Source organism: Onthophagus taurus, chromosome 11 (genome assembly GCF_036711975.1).
Source record: "Onthophagus taurus isolate NC chromosome 11, IU_Otau_3.0, whole genome shotgun sequence".
Taxonomy (NCBI): Eukaryota; Metazoa; Arthropoda; class Insecta; order Coleoptera; family Scarabaeidae; genus Onthophagus; species Onthophagus taurus.
Window position 1 is genome coordinate 22,734,336 of NC_091976.1, and position 22,779 is coordinate 22,757,114.

At 32.1% G+C, this 22,779-nt stretch overlaps 1 protein-coding gene across 2 annotated transcripts in view; it reads left to right on the forward strand.

The window, feature by feature from the left end:
- Positions 1–6,973: 6,973 nt before the first annotated feature.
- LOC111427592 (disheveled-associated activator of morphogenesis-like protein) overlaps positions 6,974–22,779 on the forward strand; it is a 63,109-nt gene continuing 47,303 nt past the window's right edge. The window contains exons 1-2 of one of the 2 annotated variants that reach the window (XM_023062826.2): positions 9,027–9,148; positions 21,675–21,714. Coding sequence is in view for 1 of the 2 variants with exons in the window: in XM_023062818.2 (XP_022918586.1) it covers positions 7,194–7,214 (21 nt within the window). In the remaining variant the exon portion in view is untranslated. Of the gene's footprint in view, positions 7,215–9,026; positions 9,149–21,674; positions 21,715–22,779 lie in introns of those variants that run through there. The other variant, XM_023062818.2, reaches the window with a different exon arrangement.

The window sequence follows — 22,779 nt, forward strand, 5'->3', positions numbered from 1 at the left end:
AATAGGGTAAGGTATTAAGGGACCCCCAAAGCAAATGTTTCGCCAAACAGTGTTTGGAATCCGCAAGAGAGGCAGGCCTAGAAGCAGATATAAGGACCTGATGGAAGAAAATCTAAAAATGCTGGGAGTTAGAAACTGGAAGGCTAAGGCTGGAAGCTGATCCTAGAACAGGCCAAGATCCACCAGGGGTTGTGGTGCCAATGATAATGATGATGATAGTTAATGAAGCCTAGCATGTATCAAAATACATACCACCTTTCTGGCAGCTTAGAGGTACACTACAGTGGTTTTTTCTTCTTCTTTGTGGAAGTCAAGAGGCTTCTTTTACAAATTCCGTTCTGCCTGCATTTCTTGTGATGCAAACAACCAGCTGTCTCATATAAACGATATTGAAAGCAGTTGAGATCGATTGGGAGCCATTTGCAGGTTGGAACAGATACTGGGATGCATGGAAAATCATTAATAATCAGTAAACATTGAAGTCGTAAAGTGTGCATAGCAGATGTTACTGCTATGAAGTATATTGGAGCAACTGTATCTATCAAATTTATGAAAAATGTTGCAAAACAATTGATCTCCTTGGTTTTAGAGTTTAGACAATTCAGCTTGTGTGTAGGAACCTTTCCAAGCTGACTTTTAGAATTTTTCGCTCAAAGTTATTACGGTGTGAGAAAGTTGTATGGCATGTATGGAAGACGTGATACAGCTAACGAGCGATAAAGCATATTTACGTATAACTATTTTATTCTGGCATTGGTACATGCAAATAGTATACACAGATTTTTATCTTATTTCACATTTCGCATACCGTAAAAGAATAATTGCAAATTTTTGGTTTGGAAAATTATATAGTAAATGATAAGAATAATGTTAAACTTCTTATAAGCATTAGAAATTAACTTTTAATTTCCATAATATTTCAAAGACAAAAATAAAAATTGAAGCACAAATTCCAAACATCCAAATAATAAAAGTATTCCCTAAAGAATCCAAATCTAATGTGTTATAAGAAATATCACTTCTACTTTGATTACTTTTCAAACCATATTCCCAAGCTAAATCTTGTCGCCATTTAATGACAAATCCCCCTTGTTTTAAAATTCCTAAAATCCAATTAATTTGATCTAACATATGAAAGCAATCGCGGACGTTGATGGCAATATAAGAACCACTTGTAAGAATTTTATCATACTTTTGGGTGGGATGCAAAGACAAAAATACATCTTTTCCAAAAGTAATAAAGTTTTTGAGTTTAAAAAACTCATAAATATCTTCCTCCATGCTATTATTACTATTAATATATTTAACATTTTTAAAATTCGGATTGATAAAAGCTATAATGTAGAAAGCTCCATATTGCATTACCTTTGGATAATTAGATTCAATAACTTCATCAATTGTAGTAACATGATTTTCGTATAAAGGAACCGTAACCAAACTAAACAATCTTCCTTGAACGTAAATATTCATAATAAAAGTGTACATTAAAATGAAAATTAAAAAAATGCGGTTAAAAACAATTTTTTTAACATCAATCGAAATCACTAAAGTTAACTGTAAAATATATAGAAAGGATTTAACGAAATCCTTAAAGTTATTGTTAACAAAAAGAATGAATGTTAATAAAAATATAATTAAAACAACTAAAATCCAAACTTGATAACGAAAAATAAAAAATAATCTTCTCCAAAAATCGATTTCATCCGGCGGTGGAATTAAAATCCAAGATGAATCGTATTGAATCATCGCGGTTTGTTGAAAATATGTATGAAACGCTAAAAAAGATCCAAAACCAGTTGCGTCAATATCTGATGATTTCGTTTCGAATTCTCTCCGTAAATATTTAGGTGAACCCGTTGCGTAAAATTCTTTGATATGATTTGAAGATGGTTCGTTATAAATTTGGGTTAAATTATAGTTCTCAGAAATTGTTTTTATTATGCTTAAAACAAACCCTGGATTTGTTACGTTTGGATTTATCGCATAAGGGGGCCGAATATCCCAATACATTTTCATCGGACAATTTTTAAAAGTGAATTTATACTTTTTAAATTCATTACAAGAAATTGTTTTTATCAAAAAATCTTCGTTGTTACACTCAAATTTGTTTAAATCGATTAAACGGATTTTGTAACCATTTAAAATAATCATCTTATGAATGTTGAATTCCCAAGATTTTTTAAACACGTTTATTATTAATGAATCGTCTTTCATCATCCATATAAACAGTGATTTACAAAAAAGATTATTTCCTTCTTTTAAAATCTTTAAATAAAAATCAATATCTTTTAAAGTTTTTAAATATAAAATGTACGTCGTGAAACTTCGTAGAATTTTTATTTCATCTTGAACGTTGTTATAGACGATTATTGGATAATTGATTTTGAATGAAGTATCTTGTAAATTTCCGGCGATTAAAACATTTCCTTTAAAAGTTTGAGATATATCTTGTAAACATTGTTCTTCTTCGCTTTCGTAACTTAAATTATTACAATGAATTGAATGAGAAAATATGAAAAGTAAAAAGATCTGGAGAGAAAACATTATTGTAACATTAACACTTGAGGGTTACAATTCTAATGGTATTTGGACACTTTTACCAAATTAACTGGTTCGGCGTGATAGATTATAAAACTTCGATAACTCAAATAAATTAATACAACTATATATTTGTTGTTGTAATCGATGAGAAAGTTATTATTGTGACAACATTTTTGTTAAGTTCTAAAGACAAAGTTCTTTTTATTTATACTTATATACGTATATATTATTTATACTCCGGAACAGTAGGAAGAGTTAGAAAATTGCTCATAAATGTATTAAAGTTTACATCAAGGGATTTTAGAATGTTAATTTTGCTGTACCACCAAGACCACAATATACGAAATTTTGAAGTCTTCAAAGTAATTTAAACCTTTTCTGAACACCAGTGGTTGTACGGAGTTATTATGGATGAATGCCAGGGTGGAGTTTTTCTTCATTTATGCAACTTTTCGGCCACTTTACAAAAAGTAGTAGACACAAACCTGTCTTACAAATGTTAGACAATCATGAATCTTATCTATCAATTTGGATTCTTTATCATTACAAATTAAAGGTGTAATTCTTGTAAGTTCAGCTTAATATCAGATCAAACCTGCACCTAGTTAGAGGTGCACATTCTAACCCAACCTACATGCTTGGAATTTTTAACAAATGATGATTATTTATCTTTGAAGTATCATAGAAATAGACCATAAAATTTATCATACCTGATTTTGATTGAGGTTTACAAGTATTTTTGCTATACAAGATTTTACTTGTAAGACACAATGATATTTAAACTTCAAATATTGTTTTCTCAAAAACTAAAAGTTATTTTTCAAAACGGGTTGGTTCATTGGGGAGAGGACACTCTTATTAACACTTTGGGAAAATTTCATACTCATATTCCAAGAAGTGAATTTTATACGAATTTTTAAAACTTAATCGGGGTAAATTACAAAATTCGAAAAAATTGTCCATTATTTCAAAAATTTGTTTCTCAAGAACTAAAAGTGATTTTTCAAAACTGCTTGTTGCATTAAAAAGAGGATATTTTAATTAACAATTGGTGATATTTCTACAAGGTTTCTTCAAGAAATTAATTTTATAGCGAATTTTGAAAATTATCCATGAAAATTGTAACATCGAAAATTTGATCAAAACTTCAAATATTGTTTTCTTAAAAACTAAAAGTTATTTTTCAAAGCGGGTTGGTTCATTGGAAAGAGGACACTTTTATTAACACTTTAGGAAATTTTCATACTCATATTCCAAAACGAGGATTTTATACGAATTTTTAAAACTTAATCGGCGAAAATTGCAAAATTCGAAAAAATTGTCGATCATTTCAAAAATTTTGTTCTCAAAAACTGAAAGTGATTTTTCAAAACGGTTTTTTGCATTAAGAAGAGGATACTTTAGTTAATAATCGAAAGTGATTTTGATTGAGGTTTACAAGTATTTTTGCTATACAAGATTTTACTTGTAAGACACATTGATATTTAAAATTCAAGTATTGTTTTCTCAAAAACTAAAAGTTATTTTGCAAAACGGGTTGGCTCATTGGAAAGAGGGCACTCTTATTATCACTATGGAACATTTTCATACTCATATTCCAAGAAGTGAATTTTATACGAATTTTTAAAACTTAATCGGCGTAAATTACAAAATTCGAAAAATTGTCGATTATTTCAAAAATTTGTTTCTCAAGAACTAAAAGTGATTTTTGAAAACTGCTTTTTGGATTAAAAAGAGGATACTTTAATTAATCATTGGTGATATTTCCACAAGGATCTTTCAAGGAATTAATTTTATAGCGAATTTTGAAAATTGCAACATCGAAAATTTTATCAAAACTTCAAATGTTGCTTTCTCAAAAACTAAAAGTTATTTTTCAAAACGGGTTGGTTCATTGGAAAGAGGACACTTTTATTAACACTTTGGGAAATTTTCATACTCATATTCCAAAAAGGGGATTTTATACGAATTTTTAAAACTTAATCGGCGAAAATTGCAAAATTCGAAAAAATTGTCGATCTGTTCAAAAATTTTTTTCTCAAAAACTAAAAGCGATTTCTCAAAACGGGTTGTTGCATTAAAAAGAGGATACTTTAATTAATAATTGGTGATATTTCTACAAGGATCCTCCAAGAAATTAATTTTATAGCGAATTTTGAAAATTATCGATGAAAATTGCAACATCGAAAATTTGATCAAAACTTCAAATATTGTTTTCTCAAAAACTACACGTTATTTTTCAAAACGGGTTGGTTCATTGGAAAGAGGACACTCTTATTAACACTTTGGGAAATTTTCATATTCATATTCCAAGAAGTGGATTTTATACGAATTTTTAAAACTAATCGGCGAAAATTGCAAAAGTCGAAAAAATTGTCGATTATTTCAAAATTTTATTTCTCAAAAATATTTGGTAACTATCCGGTATTCGGCCGGATTTAAAAATAGGCCGGATAGGCTGGAAACCGGATAGTTGCTGGATATCCGTTCCACCACTAATATATTCTAAACAATCTAAAATTCAATACTTTTTGCGAAGAATTGTGAGTTAGCTAACTCCTTTATGAAGCTTTTTTTGAAAGAAGTAGATCACCATGACTTTGGCTGTAAAATGGTGGAAACTCGATGCCACCTTTCTTCTTGTTCAACAAATTTAGAATGTCTCAAGGTATTATGAATGATGTTACTGATGGTGCGGTTGGATTTGCCAATGTATCGATTTGGTTGGATGAGACAAGGTAAATTTATGAAGCACTTCAATGACCACTCCAAGCCATGACAGGAATCGCTAACTCTTCCCCTGCTCGATAATCATCGCATCTATCAGTTGAAGCCATTGACGAAGCAGAACGCTGTAGTGCTAAGATGGATAAAAGTTATTTTACATGTAGACGTTATGATACTGATAACGACTATGATTCTGATGCTGCATAAGTATAAATTTTGTTTCTGCATATGAGAGAAATCATTTACATTAAAGAATGTTTAATAACTTTTGCTACTCTTTAGCTTTTTATTGATTTTTCCATTTTTTTTGAAAATTTTCGGAGATGCCAAATAAAAAATCGAAGTTCTCATACCATAGAAAGTTATCTAGTGACATAAACTAACTATTGATATATAAAACCACGAGTAATGTTCTTCCACAAAAAGTTTTTTTGAACTTGTCCTTAAGATGTCCACTCTGTGGATCTTGATGTATCTTGATACATGCTAGGCTTCATTAACTATGTACGTGCTTGTGAAGCGATCAATTCAAACTAGAATATATCTTTTCTCGTCGACGTTCGTCTGATCCAATGGAGCAAAAACACAACTAATTTGAACTAATCTTGCTCCAGTTATTAACATGGCAGACTTAGTAATTTGAAGCAAATGTCAAATTCGATACCAGTCTTTTATAAGACAATTTTATAAAACAAGAACCTAGCGGTGACAATGTACCGTTAGGTTCTTGCAGTAGATTTTGCACCATGATCATTTCTAACCGTTTTTCGGCAGATCCTAGCCGTATGGTTATACGGATTTCAAGTAGTCCTGGTATAATTTTGTAGACACATTCATATTCGAATTTGACAGCAACTGAAATACCTAGACACGGCTTGAAATAGCCTTAAGATTGCTGTCGAACTTGAACAACCAAGGTATTACCAAGCGAAAAGATTTTAGTAGTTGATACTTTCCCAAAAACAGAATGGACAAAAAAAATTGTCATTAGTCTACATAAAAGTATATATGTAGTATTATCACAAAGCTTTTTCTTTGCAATTTCTTTATCTTCCGGAAGGTGAATAATATAACTTCAAAAATTCTTGTGTTTAAATTCCCCCACATAAAACTAGTACATAAAAGTTTCTAATCTCCACGCAAAATCACTATAAATTTTTACCCTAGACTATAAAAATGCCCATAAAAGAACTCTAACATTTTTTAACAAATAGCAAAATCGTTTTTCATCTCCACAACACCCTGTCAGTTTTCAATGAGTATACAAAGGGAGATGCCCTTAGGCACTCGGTGATTATTAAAAGTATAATGTATTGTGCATCTCTACGTTGGGTGTTGTGACGATCCGAATGGGTTCGGAAACTTAGGGAATGAACGTGGAATGGAGTTTTCTGTCGCTGGGTAGAAGGGAAATCGATGAAAACTTGCGCGTTGCAGCTGCTGATACTCCGGGCTTGCGCTGAAATTCAGTCTCGATTAATTCCACCACAGTTTCATTCAAAAGCTACATATGTTGAGGTCAACGGTAATAATATAAGAGTCCAATTAAATTTTTTTTGAAAATATAATAAGTTATAAATAAAATAAAATATTTCACTTTCCTTAGAGTCTTTATAAAAACTAAAATTATTTAAGTTAATAAAGATAAGATAACGTAAAGAACATCATAAAACCGTGGTGGATTTAACTAGATTCGGATCAACAACTCCGGGTTCTGGTCCTTTCCAAGTTTAGGTTTAGTGCAACGACCGGATTCATCCAAAATAGAACCCGCGTGCATTTCCGAAGTGAAAGTGGTCACCACAAAGCTTAAGATCATGAGACAATAACCGAGATATATTTTTTTCTTTCCGTCATCACCCCCTGCAACGAAAATAGTTCATTTCCTTTTGGTGGGCGATCGAAAACGAGTTCACGTCGATTTCATGCTCCCTCATATATCCACAGTAAGAGGTAAGAAAAAAATCTTTTAAGGAATTTTAATACGACAAATTGGATCAAAAAGGAAACCTAAAAAAATTGATTTTGTTTTCGCGTTATGCCGCGATTAATACAGTTTTATCTTGTAAGTTTGTTGACTTTATGATAAAATCATATATTATTTGATATTGTTTTTATTTTTACTTTTTTGAATGTTACTTAAGGAGGTTGCAACTTAATTAATAAACATTTCCTATTATATCGCCTTGATTTAAAATTCTCTTTGCAATTCAGAAAAGTCAAGAGCAAGGTACGTGGTAAATCTATTGCCAGTTGACCCGACTTAAGTAATATCCCTCGTCATAATAAAGTTACTTGCACACATGTTTTATAACACGCAAGGCGAGCTTTTAAAATGTCAACCGAGTCGCATAGAATACATTTATTTTATACGCTCGCCTATATAAAATATTGTGACATCACTCTCCTTGACGCAAATTTATTTTTCTTGGAGGTTTTAAGGCGGTTTTAATTTACTCCATATAAAATTCATCACCATTGCAAATATTTAACAATCACGTTTTTTTTCTGTCACATTGTGATTCAAATATCTTCTTTATCTTGTTTGTTAGATATTTTATTTTTAGGTCGCCGAAAAAATATTGATAAATCTCTTGTAAACATCCCTCGAAAAACGTGTCATCAAATAGAATATTGTTATCGAAAAATTTCTTATCTCCACAACCAACCCCCCACAAAAATGGTTGTTAAAAATAGATAAATTTTCTATGAATAAATAAAACTTTTCAATGAGTATTAATGAATTCCTTTCGCTTCGTCATTTTTATATTCCTTTTAGGGGTTGTACCGACCATGCACAATGTTAATGTGTAAAGCAGCTGCTCGGAAACCCACCACACCATAAAAACGGACCCACCCTAGTCGTTTTGCCGCTTGATGGACAGAGTTGAGCACCGTTCAGATTGCTAAATAATACAATTATTTACTCTACCACGTAATTTTAAAGAGCGTTTAAAACTTAAATAGACTTAAAACCCGCATCGGTTAGAATAAACAAAGAGAAAGAGAGGTGTTTTTGGCGAAGATCCAAAATAGTTCTTGTTGAGTTGGTAGACGGAAAGGAGCCTTCCTTAAGGAATCTCAATAATTTTAAACAACAAGGAAAATAAAAATACATGTTGCTTTGAAGTATTTTTTTTAAGACGGAAGTTAAAATTATTAATAAACAACGTTAAAATAAAACTTCTTGGTTTTATTTTTCTGTATGTTGTTAAAAATGTTCGTGTGGGGTTGTGGCGGAAAAGGAACGATGAAAAAATAAACGTGGCGTTTAAATTTATGCCCTTTGCATTCCCGTATGGTCTCCGAAAGGGGCGTGCCCTTGGCTCGTGCTATGTTCAAGCTAAAGAGCAAAGAAGGGGGAATTACCAAGTGAGAACAGGGTTGGACTAAATTGCAAAAGTTTTGTCGTTTATAACTTCGGTAATAACATTTAAATTAAACCGAGAAAATGAAATATAAAAAAAACAAAATTTAAATATCACTTATTTTATTAACACTTTTAGATTTATACCCACAAAGAATTTTTCCCATCAATTTTCGTTTAATACGGTTCTTATTTAGTAGGGTCCACGAGAACCACCCCAAAGTGTGCCCATACTACTGACACACACACTCACACACACAAATAATACCGATTCAGAACACATATACAGAGGCACAGATGTCGGTGGGGTCTCGAATACAGAATCTAGACTATCTTCAGAAGTACGATGTGTTTCAAACATTGATCCCGGTTTTCAGTACATTTTAAGCTGTTTTAAATAATAATATTATGAACAAAAAATATAAGTGATATAATGATTTAAAAATAAGTGATTATGTTAATTTTATTACCAAAAATATGGATTAACTAAAGAAATAGTAAAAACAACACCATGTAAGTAAAATTTTTTTTATTTAGAAATTGTATCTTAACGTTATAACTTAGAAAGGAAGAAAATCTACGTCACCAGATAAACATTTATCAATTTCTATTAAAACAATCATTTTTCTCTAACTCTAAGATTTAAACTTTCCTTTAACAATTCGTTTTACGCCCACTTTTCACGCCTTTAATAACAAACACATTAGGAGAATGGAAAATGGAAAATCTTCGCGCGAGATAACTCCACCTATTATTTGTTAACGACCATAGAAACGCTTTCGTCTCTCATATACGTGGTAATCGTGTTTTTTTTAAATAAAAATCAAAATAGAAAGTGTGAGGGACAGAGGAAATACCAAGATGGTAATAATGTCAAATAGATGCGTTTTCATTTTAAAAAATGGGATGGTTAAAGTTATTGTAAAAAGTCGATTTAAAATAAATATTTAAAACATCAGAATTTGTTGGGAATAATGTTGGTTAATCAAATAGTTTTGACACATCCAAATTTTATTCGCAATCGAATTAGAATGTTTATCCATAAAGAGTAGTATATGTAAGCAATTCATAATAGGGATTGGCATATATTTTTTGTCATATAGTTTATGGATTCCTTTCCTGTTTTTTTTTTAATAAATTTACAAGCTTCTGCTTTTCTAATAATATTGAACAGTAGAATTGAGTCATTTGTGCAAAACCACACCCGAATGATTGTGCTGGTCGCGATTCGAGTTAAGCTTTCAGAATCAGTATCCGGCATATCTATCCGGCCATTATGATTACAATTTCTGGTGCATTTCTGAAGTGTTACCCTACATTGCCACATTATTGAGATATTTGAATAAAAATGAAATTAATAAGAAAACTCATAAGATATGTCAACTTATTTGGATCCAAGATACAAAATGAACTTTTTTGAGGCTGATTTCTCTAGGATCTATTTGATGTTATGCTGAGTTGTTATTGAACAGGTATCTGACAAGATATAAGGTTGAGATGGAGATGAAGATTCTTTCGTGTTGCATACATACTCATATTCAACCAAATTTTATAATCATTACAATAACTGAGCGTATTTCTTTCCAAAATTTGTGATCTCCTGAACGAACCTTTATGTAGCTAATAAAAATGGTCACAATTTAATTGCCTTCTTCTTTCTGCTTTGATCTATTACTCTTGATAATCACACTAATAAATATATTGTGTTTAATATTGCAACTATGCAAAAATTCTGTTCTAATTTTGACTATGAATTTTAGCTAGAGCTTGAAGGGTAAAGTCGAATAATACAAAGTAGAGTAAACCCAGACAACAAAAGCATTAAAGATCGCAGGGTGTCTCAGGCAATCATTTTGAAGACACAAATATCTGCAAGTAGAGTAAAGTGAAAATACAGGGTGTTTCTGTAAATCGTGGCATAATTATAATTACAAATACTAGAGTAGAAATGATGACGATCCTTGTAAAAATTTTAGATCTAAACCCATAAATAGCTACTTTGGCAAACAGTGCAATGTTATTATAAAAAATCGTTTGAGATCACTTTTGATTACGTATGGTTGTGTGATTGCACCACCACACGTCGTATTTTGAAATAGGTAGTACTTTTCTGTTGCATTTTCTACAAACTAACACTTTCAATTGACCAAATTTTGCACAAGCATTCATCAAAAACATTATGACATACAAATTCTCACAATTTGTCGTGTCATTATAGAGAGTTAATCTATCAATTTTGCATAAAAACGAGTGTGACTTTAATGTAGGCCACTCCACTTAATTAGTTGAATGAATACATATACAAGCATCATTAAACATTTATTATTATCATGAAAACATCAGAACATTTTTTCTGACATTATTTTTGCCAGTATAGAGTAGGAGTGCTGTTAAGACCAATATCGTCACCCATAATTTGGTAACCTTTTTCTTCGTGGTCTTCATTGAAAACATAAACTTTCTATGTTATAAACGTAACGTTTTCAAGGCATAATGGTTGATTAAGTTTCAAATCGTCATCTTTCTCAACTTCAGAATCCTTCAAGGTCATCATTTTATTATCTTTTAAGTGAAAACATTTCCAAAATCCCATAAAGTAATGTTTTCCCAACAATTGGAGCATAAGCGTCCATTTAATCTTTTTCTTATTGCGCTTTTTTAGTAACTTTGGGACATACATTACTGTTTAACCTCATCATACCACAAGAGTTTGTTTTATTTTGGAAGAAGTAAGTAGACTAAGCCAGTAAAATATACTAATTATCAGTATAACGATATTGATGCAGATACCTTGTATAAACCTTTATGCAGATTGCAAATAAGGTTCCATGCCAGTACAGATTAGAGTTGCTGTTAAGATCAATAAGTAAATGCGACTATTCGGGGTGTACGGTCCAGGTTTTAATTAAAGAAACAACTTATTAAAAAGCTAATATTTCGGTTATTTATTGTAACCTTCCTGAGAGCATTTTTTATTGTTGTTTTTTGAAACTAACAATTGTGTTAATTATGATGATGTTTTTCGGTTGTTCTACAATTGTTAGTTTCAAAAAACAACAATAAAAAATGCTCTGAGGAAGGTTACAATAAATAACCGAAATATTAGCTTTTTAAAAAGTTGTTTCTTTAATTAAAACCTGGACCGTACACCCCGAATAGTCGCATTTACTTGTTGCTCACTTGTATCGGTCGTAGATACTTCTTTTCCGAATCGTTAAGATCAATATCGTCACCCATAATCTGATAACCTTTTTCTTCTCGATCTTCATTGAAACCATTGACCTTCTATGTTATAAATGCAATGTTTTCAAGACTTTCTCAACTTCAAAATTCGCTAAGATGATGATCATGATTTATTTTGGAAGAAAAGTACAAGGCTATTAACCTGGATGCAGATAAGGTTCCAAGAGACTTTTTACGATAGAGGTTGCGTTTGAGAACACTTGCGACCGAGGCAGTGAGGTTTTGATACAATTAAATCATCGTTTCTTCGCTCTAATAGGCCCCATACACTTGCAAACAAATTCCGCAAACTAATGTTGCACAACAGGTTATTGTGCAAAAAACCCAACCCATACACTATACACAATTGTATACAAACTTCAAACTTGCTTGTGTTGTGTGCACATGGAAACATGCCATCTGGCGAAGCAGCCTGGTTAGCTATAATAATTGCGTCGGAAGATGGTGTTAGAAGCAGAGTATGGATGAGAGTGGTTAAAGATGATCTTCTGTTACTTGCAGTAACAGTGCTAGGTAGCGCTAGTTAGCATTAGATATCACTCGGTTGTATATTTTTATTGAATTAAAACTAGTAGTCTGAAGACGCATGGCTAAACCAGAAACTTTCTAGTTCTAGGTCTAGTGTTAGTTTTAATTTTGCACTAGCACTATCACTAGAGCTAACATAAGACCTAGGACTAGAATCATTCGAGTTTAGCCGGCTTGAGAGACGTGCGGCTATATCCGAATGTTTCTGGATCTAGGTCTAGTGTTAGTTAAAGTTTTAATTGTTATTCAGCGTAAGATTGTGCTATATTTTTATTGAATGAAAAGTACCTACAACTAACACTAGACCTAGAACCAGAAACATTCGGGTTTAGCCGTGCGTCTCTTAAGACGGTCGAAAACTCAGGATTATCATAAGGACGTCACTTTTTTCCAAGCAAAACTTTTCCTTTGCAAAACTATCCAATACCTGTACTATTAAACTGTGTTATATTTTATGACGGACAGTACAAGTGCACAGTAGTTTGGTAACTATGGGTACTGTATTCATATATTGCGAGTTATATGAAATTCCCGGTACAAAAACAAGACACAATATTGAGAAAAGCAATATCAACACCTACTAACACACGTGAAGAGAAACCGTCGTTATTGCAGAATATGTTGCACAAACCTCATACACAATACAATTGGTTGAGCAACGAATGGCGTTGCGCAACTAATTTCAAACAATTTTGAATTTCTGCAACCAGTTGCGTAACGCATCAACTAACACCATACACTACACAATTTTTGCAAAACAGCGATTGTTGCGCAATTTGTTTGAAGGTGTATGGGGCCTATAAGGTTATTCCAGGTCGTTAGCTGCTGAGGAGTTGTCTCTGCCGAAAGTGACTCCAGCTAACTTAATGATAGAGAAATAATTTTTTTAACCTTATTAAGCCGAGGCGCTACAATTGATCCCACATCAATACAAAATTAGGCAACACACATTGCAGTGCCTCGACCACAAGCGACATCGGTTTTTAATCAGTCCTAAAGTAATCCCATGTCGTTGGATTGATATAATATCAAGTGTAGTGCCTCGGCCGTAAGTGACCTCGGCTAAGTGAATGACTGAAAATGAATCATCCAACCTTATTAAGTGAAGGAGTTACAGTGAAAATCTTCTATTGTCCAATTTTATATTAATGTGAGATTAATTGAATTCCAAATGAATGATTTTAAGGTTTAAATTAATTATGTTTCAATTAACACGTAAAAGTTAATATTAATCGATAAAGATAATAATAATAAATTTTTAATCGGTTTAAAATTAATCGAGTTTTAGAATGGATATTAATCTAAATAACTATTAATTTGCGTGTTAAAAACTTTCTCGATGTCGAGTTAAAAGTGAAAATTTAAATTAGATAATAACACGTCGGATGGTTAAAGACAGAAAATGTTCACTTCATAGTCACGCCGTTCGTTTTGCTACTTTTTAGTTCTAAGAACGCTTTCTGCGCGCTTTAACAAATTTACTATTTCATTTAGTTTTTTTTTGTGTTGATCTTTTTTCTTGAAGCGATTTCCGCGTTATTTAAACGTGCAACGACCAAAAGGACACCCTTTTACCTAATAAATCTAAACGAAACGGTCGATAATTTAACATTTCGCCTCCGACAACTTTCAGATCGGTATCATTTGATCGATCCCCGGGTAAAATTGATAGACAATGAAAGCTCAGTGCGCGGTTTTCTAACGGACTTTGTGACCGTTACACATGTTAATCCGGAAACTTTTTCGCGCTTCGGTATAGGTTTACACCACATAATGGATCCAGTACAGTTAGGATCACTTTTTTCCTGTACAAACTTGCGAACGACTACGTGGAAAGAGATTTACATAGAGATGGCGTATACCCAGTATCATTACGTAGAGGAACGTTAATGTTGCTTTTCTTGTTCGAGCAAGTGTGTGTTTTGTATCTGTCTATAAATGTGTACTGGGAAGTAAAGAAATGTTTATAGTTGTTGGAGGTTAAGAGGAAGCTTTGAGGTTGCGTAGACCGTTTTTATCGATCTCCACGTATTACATTTCCTAGACGTCTGAGTTTTCCTCCCTTCTTTTCCGTCTGGCTTGCTGAAACCACCCTTAATTTGACCAGACTACGGTCGATACTGCGACAAATACTCGCCCAAAAACTAATTCAAAGGGACATACACCCTAAATGTCCCCCTAAATATTTCTAACCGCATTGCAAAATTTATTACTTTTAATTAGTTTGATTATCCTAAATATATCTAACAAAAATTACATTGAAATTTTATTAGTATTAATTACAATTCAATCAAGTACCCATTTTAAAAGGCATATGTTACAAGGTTATCAACTTTGCGTGAAAGTTTCAGAAGCGTTAAATCATTTCTTTCGAATTCCTTTCCGAAGGGTATTAGGATTTCCGAATGCATTAACATATTCTCGACGATTAAAGAAAGAAAAGAGAAAAAAATATATTGCACGCACTCAAAATCGAAAGTAAAACTTTCTTCCTGTGTTCACGTCTCCTCTACATCGATTCGTGAGCAAATGACGTATGTTAACAAGGTCCAGGTGAGACCGGCGAGGATTGTTACTTGTTTTATAGATTATCATCGGTAGGACTTTGGTTTTCAAATATGTTTGGCCTTGTTAAACATGCCAAGTTGAATCTATTTACTTAAACCACACCTCGCTACGGTTTTCTCGAGATATCGTTGATTTCTAGGTATCATTTCTTTATCTTGGTGAATTTAAAAAAAAATAAATAATTGAACGATGATCATCAAAGTGTTGCAACTTTAGTTTTATGGTTGCGTTTATGGTTATTTGTCTTGTTAATGTTAACCAGTTGTAAACTTAAATGTTAATTAATCGTAAAAATGTCTTTAGATTGGTTTATTAACTGCTTAAATACTAACTGTTTTTTAAAAATCTTTTTTGTAAGAAGATTTTGAATATAATTTGCCTTAAAATTTTCAAATTCCATTTAATGATCCAATAATTCATCTTTACAACGATATAAGCGCACAGTTTTACGATACATTTCCGCGAAATGAATTTATTCCGGTAGGTAGCCGAAGTTAAAAATAAGTCGTTCTTGAAAGCGGGCATCGTTAGCTATTTGCCGTTTTGAAATGACCTCAACAAAGAAAAAAAAACTTTTCTTCGGCATCCGGGAATGTTGTCTATTGTTAAAACGGCGACCCAAAAATAAAATAGAGGTATTCCCATTCAAAAAGCTTTTCGCTTCAGCTTAATTAAAGATTAAATCAGGGTCGCGCAACATCGAGAAACATAATTAGTTACATTAGAAGATTGGTTTTAGAGGTTTTCGTGTCAACCTAAACATAAAAGTCGAACAAAGTTTAGTGGCTTTAATTTGGCTTAGTGCAATATTGTTCAGAGTTGTTCAAAATAACCATAATTCTGTAAAGGTTTCATGAAATATTCATTAAAACGTCGTTAGAGGTTCACGAAGATGAAATAATAAATAGTAAACGCGTCAAGGTACTGTTAGGTCACGGCGATGATGATGAATTGTATTAGTGGCTTCTTGTAATTGCAAACGACGAAGTTTAAAAGACTTGTGGAGGTGTTGTTTTGCTTTGGGAGACAAAAGGAATGTTGGTTACGTTTGAAAGTCAAGATTTAACTGTATAAATCATTCTTGTTTAACGCAAACAGTTAACATCTTTAAGTTATCTAGGAGAAAATTAATACGATCATTTCGTTTTTATTTCGACATCATTTTCGGTGAAACACCACCTTTTCACAACCATAATCCTTCTTTACGTCTTTATTTTTCTTTTCTTTAATTTCCCAACTTCGTTTCCGCATTTACTAACGAAATTTAAATTTATGCGTGCGGCTGCGTAGGATTAATCTATTTCTTCTTTGATCATTTACAAAATTGTAAATATACAATTTACAACCGCTATTTTCTAATCCACTTTACATATATTAGATGAGAAGACACCGCTTGTTATGTTTATTAACATTCATGCTTCGTTGATTCTGTAATGTAGAACAAAGAAGACATCGGGAAATGTAATTAAGTTAAGACGACTTAACTGTTCGATTTATTTTGTATTGTATCTTAAGTAGTTGTGTAAAAATATCTTCATGTATTTTTAATGTTTATTCTTGAAGTAAAGTAGTAATCTGGATAAGATCTTAACAATAAAATATAAAATGGTTGAATTGTATATGTCCAATATTAATAATATTATAATTGAAAAATTGCATTGTGTTGTTAGACCTTGCATTACAGCTTTCATGATCGTAATCTCCGTACTTGATCTAGAAAATATCCTATATTTTTTAAAGCTCTCTCTAGAAGCATTTGGTATTGTGCACCCTGCAGAAAATTGTAGCGCCAACTTAGTCAGCACTGAGCTATTCTCCTTAAATTTGTAACTGTTTCATTTTGAGCCTCCCTTTAAAACGTCGCAACCAACCTTTTGAAAATGTAACTCCTTCGATGATTTGTAACTTTTCCGTAAAGTATTGTGCTTTACCTAAAACATGTGAGCATTAAATCGGCTCTCGTAGAGTTCTTTGTTGAAAAAATCCACTTCACCATTACATTGTCCAGTTGCTCATTCTTCGCACGTTTTATTGTTTTTCTTTGTGAAGGTCCAGCTGATGTTGTTAATTTTACTAAATCGTGTAAGATTTAGACTCCGTCTTTGTTAGCTACCAATCGTACTGTCACCATATCTATGTTTTTTAAAAATTTCTATTTTATTCTTTGCCAATGTCACGTTGAGGAGTTAGGTTGGGTTGGGTTGAGCTGAGTTGAGTTGCGTTGGGTTGACTTGGATTGAGTTGAGTTGAGCTGTGTTGAATTGGGATGAGATGTGTACCAATATCATGACGATGGGCATGCCAGCAAAAAATAATAATGTCTACTTAGATAGATTTGAATCAACAATAATATTACAACAATTTTGGTACAATGAAAAACTTTTCCGACTGATGAGCAGGATAAAATAACGTACAAACAAGGTTGGATTTTAAAACGTTAAGTAGGTTTGTCCGCAATAACAGTCAATAATAACAACTATAGTAGCACATTTTTAGGAAAACTAATATATTTTTCAAGTTATGAAACATTTTTTAGGTTGTAAAAATAGATATGACGGTGTACCTTTTGGTTACGTTTAATAACGAGACTTATTTCACGTACGCTGGATCTTTGAATAAGATATCGTTCAAAATTTTACCGAACATCCCTCAAAATTGCCCTTAACCATTTTTAATATCAACCTAAATTGCTATCATTGTAGATATTGGTCAATAACATCTTTCAACCCAAAACATTTACAAGATCGACATTAACATCTCTCAAAGTAATTTTTCGTAAACATTGTCCTTGATCTTAGTCAATATCATGCTTAACTAATTGTTATTTTTAATATCAACCTAAATTGCTATCATTGTAATTATTGGTCAATAACATATTTCAACTCATTTACAAACTCGACGTTAACATCTCTCAAAGTAATTTTTCATAAACATTGTCCTTATTCTTACTCAATATCATCTCTAAATAAATGTTAATAACGGTCTTCTGGCATTATAAAATCGTCTCTAACATCTCTCTCACTCTTTCATAAACTTTGTTCTTGACCTTCTTCAACATCGTCTCGAAAAAATATTAATGTCGATCCTTCTTCAACGTTATTTCGAAATATTGGCAATATGATTTCTAGTCTTCCTCAACATCATTTCTGACATCACTCAACATCGATCTAGTCACTTTCAATATCATCATTAACACCTTTCAACAATATCCCTAACTGGTTTCAGTATCGTCAATGACATCTTTCAACCACATCCCCGACATCGTACAAAATCGTCTTTAATATCTTCCCTAGCCTCCATAAACATTGTCTCTAATTGTTTACCTATCTTTCGATGTCGTCCTTAAACACTTTCAAAATCGTTTGTACCACCACCCAAAGTATGTGAAAGATTGTAAACGTTCTCTTTAATTTTCCTCAACAACATCTCGGAGAATAATAATATCATTCCTAGTCTTTATCAACATCGTCTCTAACATCTCTCTGATATCACTCAAGATCGTCCTTAACCATTTCCAATACCATCATTGATACATTTCAACATCATTCTAAACTGGCGTCAGTATTGTCCACATTGTTTCTAAATGCTTACAACATGGTTCTTGAATATCGTCAATGATTTTCTTTGATATCGACCTTAACTGCTTTCAAATTCATCTTTAACATATTTGTATCGTTATTGATATCTTTCTACAACCTTTCGGACATTTCTGCAAATAACCTAACTTTAACTACTTTTTACTTCTCGTATCATAATTTAGCATAATAACATTTCTAGTGTCACTGATACCACGATACTTGTGTAACTGTTTCTTGAGATAATACTCTTATAGAATACACATTTTTGCACATTTTACACATTTCCCCTTTCTTTTTGCCAAAGTTCATATTTTCAAAATGGTATTTTTGCTTCCACTCAATGCTTTTGTATCTGTCATAAAGCGCATTATAGAAAAAACCAAAATTTACAAAGTAATTTATACAAATAGGTATAATACGTTTTTCAAGTACTACGGTTGAATTTAATGCGAGGAATGTTTAATAAAGTCATGGACGTTGCATAATACTCATCTAGAATATTCTCGTGATACAGTTACACGAGTATGTTGAACATAGTCTAAATCCAAATTAAAATCTTGCTTTCAGCTGCATTAAAAGCACCGCATAGTGATGCTAAGTAATTGGGCATCTCAAGTATTAAAACATTTCTAACTTTATAGAAACTACCCACTCTTTTTGTACTTAATTTTTAACATAAGAGGCTTTTTTTAGTATAGAAGCAGATCTCAGCTCTATATTGATGCTTGGGCAATTCTGACAATTCTCTATAAGAAGTATTTCTAGTATCAAAGCATCATAGAGACACCAGGGTAGTTATAACATCTCCATCTGTAACTCAAAATTATGTTAAAAGTACCTCCAGCTACTAGAGGATGTTTGGTATCAAAACATCTTGACGTGGAAGGTGATGTATAGAAAGTATCTCTGATATACGTTTGGTATCGTATATACAGGTGTATCTAAATTGATGCGAAAGATTTTATGGGGTGATTTTTCAACGAAAATTAAGGGGATCTTTCATATAACTTTTTGGTCAAAACCACTTCTTCTCCAAGTTAAACCCTCTAAACTTAGGGGAAAAAATTGTTTTTCTTTAATAAATCCACTATGGAGGAATTTGGAAGGATGAAATTTGGCAGATAACTATTACTAATAAAGTGACATTTTTTGACGATTTTTATAATCCTACAATGTAATCCACCCCTATAATACTTTGCATCAGAACTTTTCAATACGCAACTTTTTTGTCTCTTAACATTTTCATAAAAAAATAAAATAATACACATGTTCAAGGGAATTAATTCAGAGATTGGTAATTATTAATCAAAGAAATGAAGTTATGTCAAATTGATCTCAGTATTATTTATTTTTGTGATAAAACTAACAATTTGTTAGTTGTAAAATGTGAAGAGATAAGCAAGTTGCAGATTTTTTGCGTTAACTTTAGAGGGCTATAATTTGGAGAAGAATTGGTTTTGAACAAAAAGTTATATGAAAGACCCCCTTAATTTTCGCTGAAAAATCACCCCTTAAAATCTTTCGCATCAATTTAGATACACCCTGTATACTATGGTGTTAAATTACATCATCATTTCTCGTGATCTTTCCATTAAACTAATTACAAATAAAAAGAATAAATGATATCATTGCATAAATTAAGTAAGTGGTAGAAAATAAATTGTTTTAATGTAAAAGTTAATAAGATGTAAAACTCTTCTAGAATCGTTTTCTACTCGAACCTATTTAAAGGCAAACAAATAAATTTTCCACGTATGGTTTTAACGGGCAATATACGCAGAAATTCCAACCTAAGACTTGATGACCGTCGTCGTTGCTATTCTAGATGGAGATCTGGCGGTGCGAGCCGTAATCAAACGCATTTGATGGACGAGGAGGTGCGACTTGGTTTTATGGCCCCCCCGTAAAGTCAGGTCGCGTCATACAAAGAAAACAAAGACCAATTGCCACAGGTGGAAAAGGTGCGGTATCTTTGCGAGAACCATATAAATATTTTACCATAATAAAAAAATAGATCGCGAGAGAAAAAATGTCTAACAAAAGGAATTTCTAGAAACGATGTTAGCTGAGTATGATGAGGTTGCATATTTGACCCGACGACTGCTAGCAATGAGTAACATTGACACTTTCCAATGTGCTACTTTAGAATTGCATTTAAGACGAGAGGAATTATTAACCTAGTAAGCGATCAGTACATCTTGTCTTTCAAAATGGTTTTGTGGTGATGAGGTTTGATCTTGACCCAGCTAATAAAAATAAATTGTTAATTATTTTGAATGGAACTATATTGCATGTGAACGTAATATTTTTTATATCTAATCTAATTACTTAATAGTAAAAAAATAAAGTAATCATAAACACCATTAGTTAATTAATTGTGTAATAACAATAATCATAATAAACTCGTCCTAGTTTCCCATAGAAGATATGTAGTCCATTTCCGGAAGAACGAACGATCGTAATTCGGTACAAAACAACCCGTCAATGTGTACGTGATAACACTATGCCAATTAGAACCGTTATTTTAAAGAGAGAGTAGAATGAATTTAAAATAAATTTAAAATTCATCACACAACCCTTCAATAAACAAACCAAAATAATATAAATTCGCGTTAACCTCCTAATCTATTTCTTTGTCGTTTTAGTCATCGAAGAAAATAATCTAACATTCTTGAAATCAAAAGAAATCAAGAAATGTTTTTTTGGACAAATTTACATTAACCTCATGATCTAATTTTAATTTTCTTTTAAAACATTACAATTAAAAATCTCGATTTAATGCAAATCCGAGAATTGTTTATCGGAATTTCATCATTTCTTATTCACAATCGAAAAGATAACGAGATTTTCTTTGTACGTATCGGTATCATGTATTGACATCAAAAGGTTCAATTAACAAAGAGGTTTTATTGATGGGAAACAAGTAGTTCTAGATTGAACCACGGCCAATGAAAGGCTTCTTCGTCTCGTTGTAAAGCGATGTAATTAGAAAATCTTTATTAGATCTGTTCTTGGGACGACGATTTCAAAGGAGCCAACCAAGGTTTAATCTCCTTTTTGAATTAAACTACATCTTTGTATATTAAAGAATAAAAAGCTAATTTTTCTTTTTTCTGTTTCAGATTTTTTTATTTTTCATCTTAATCTTAACGTGGTTAAAGGGTGAGTTGAGAATGATTTATTTGTTGATGTTGAAATAAACTAAGATGTTAGAACCTTATGGCGTTTTGCTTTCTCTATCGAGGAAGAAGGTTTCTTGTGGATAATTTATCGTGTAAAGAAGTTACACTCGTTTGCCAATAAAATTTATGGATTATTACGATGATCTCGATTTAATATAAATACGAAAGCGTCGCGTGGAGAGGCAATTATGCCGAACATGATCAAGATTCTCGAGGAAACGAGAAGCTCGCTAAGTCAAAACTTTCTCGTCAGCCCTATTAATCATAGTATTTAACGTTTTTATCTCTACGAAACGATCTTTTACCGGTTACATTCGACGTGTGACAACTACTAATTTGTTTTTAAAAGATCTGTTTAAATCTAATTTCTAAATTACCTACCGCACACAAGATATTAATCATCGTGTTTCAACCATTCAAAAAAGTGAATATCTTTTGTTAGGTTATCTCAAATAATATTCCCCACGCGAACTTTACATGAGATATTTGAATTTTTCAGTCGTACGATGAAAATTATTAAGCTCGTGATAACTGAAAAATGGAAAATGCGCAAACTCATGCATGTGGTAATCACGCATTTTGAATAAATAACAAAACCGTGCACGTACACGGTCAATAGCACTTTATGTGGCTTATTTAAGGGTTTATTAAAATTTATAACCGATATCTTGTGGTTTTTATTAACTATTTAGAATACAAAAGAATTTTCTTTTTTGTTTTCTCTTTTATTTTGTAATACAATGATATGGTTTTTACGAATTAGATCAATGTGAGATAAAAATAAATCGAATAAACAGCATTTGTGCTTGAATTAAGCTAAAAATTAATGCAAGAAAAAAAGTCATTGATATTTTTAATTCGTCTCCGGACGATCAAGGTTGAAATGCAATGTCATCGGTGTCTGCTGGCCTACTGCCAGAAAATTCCATATTCCGTTCGCAGACGGTTCTCCGTTATCCAGAAAAGAACCGACGCGAGTCAATAGAGCCAAATACAAATAAAAAGCCATTCCGGAATGTTTATCCTTCATTACACCAATTTTCCC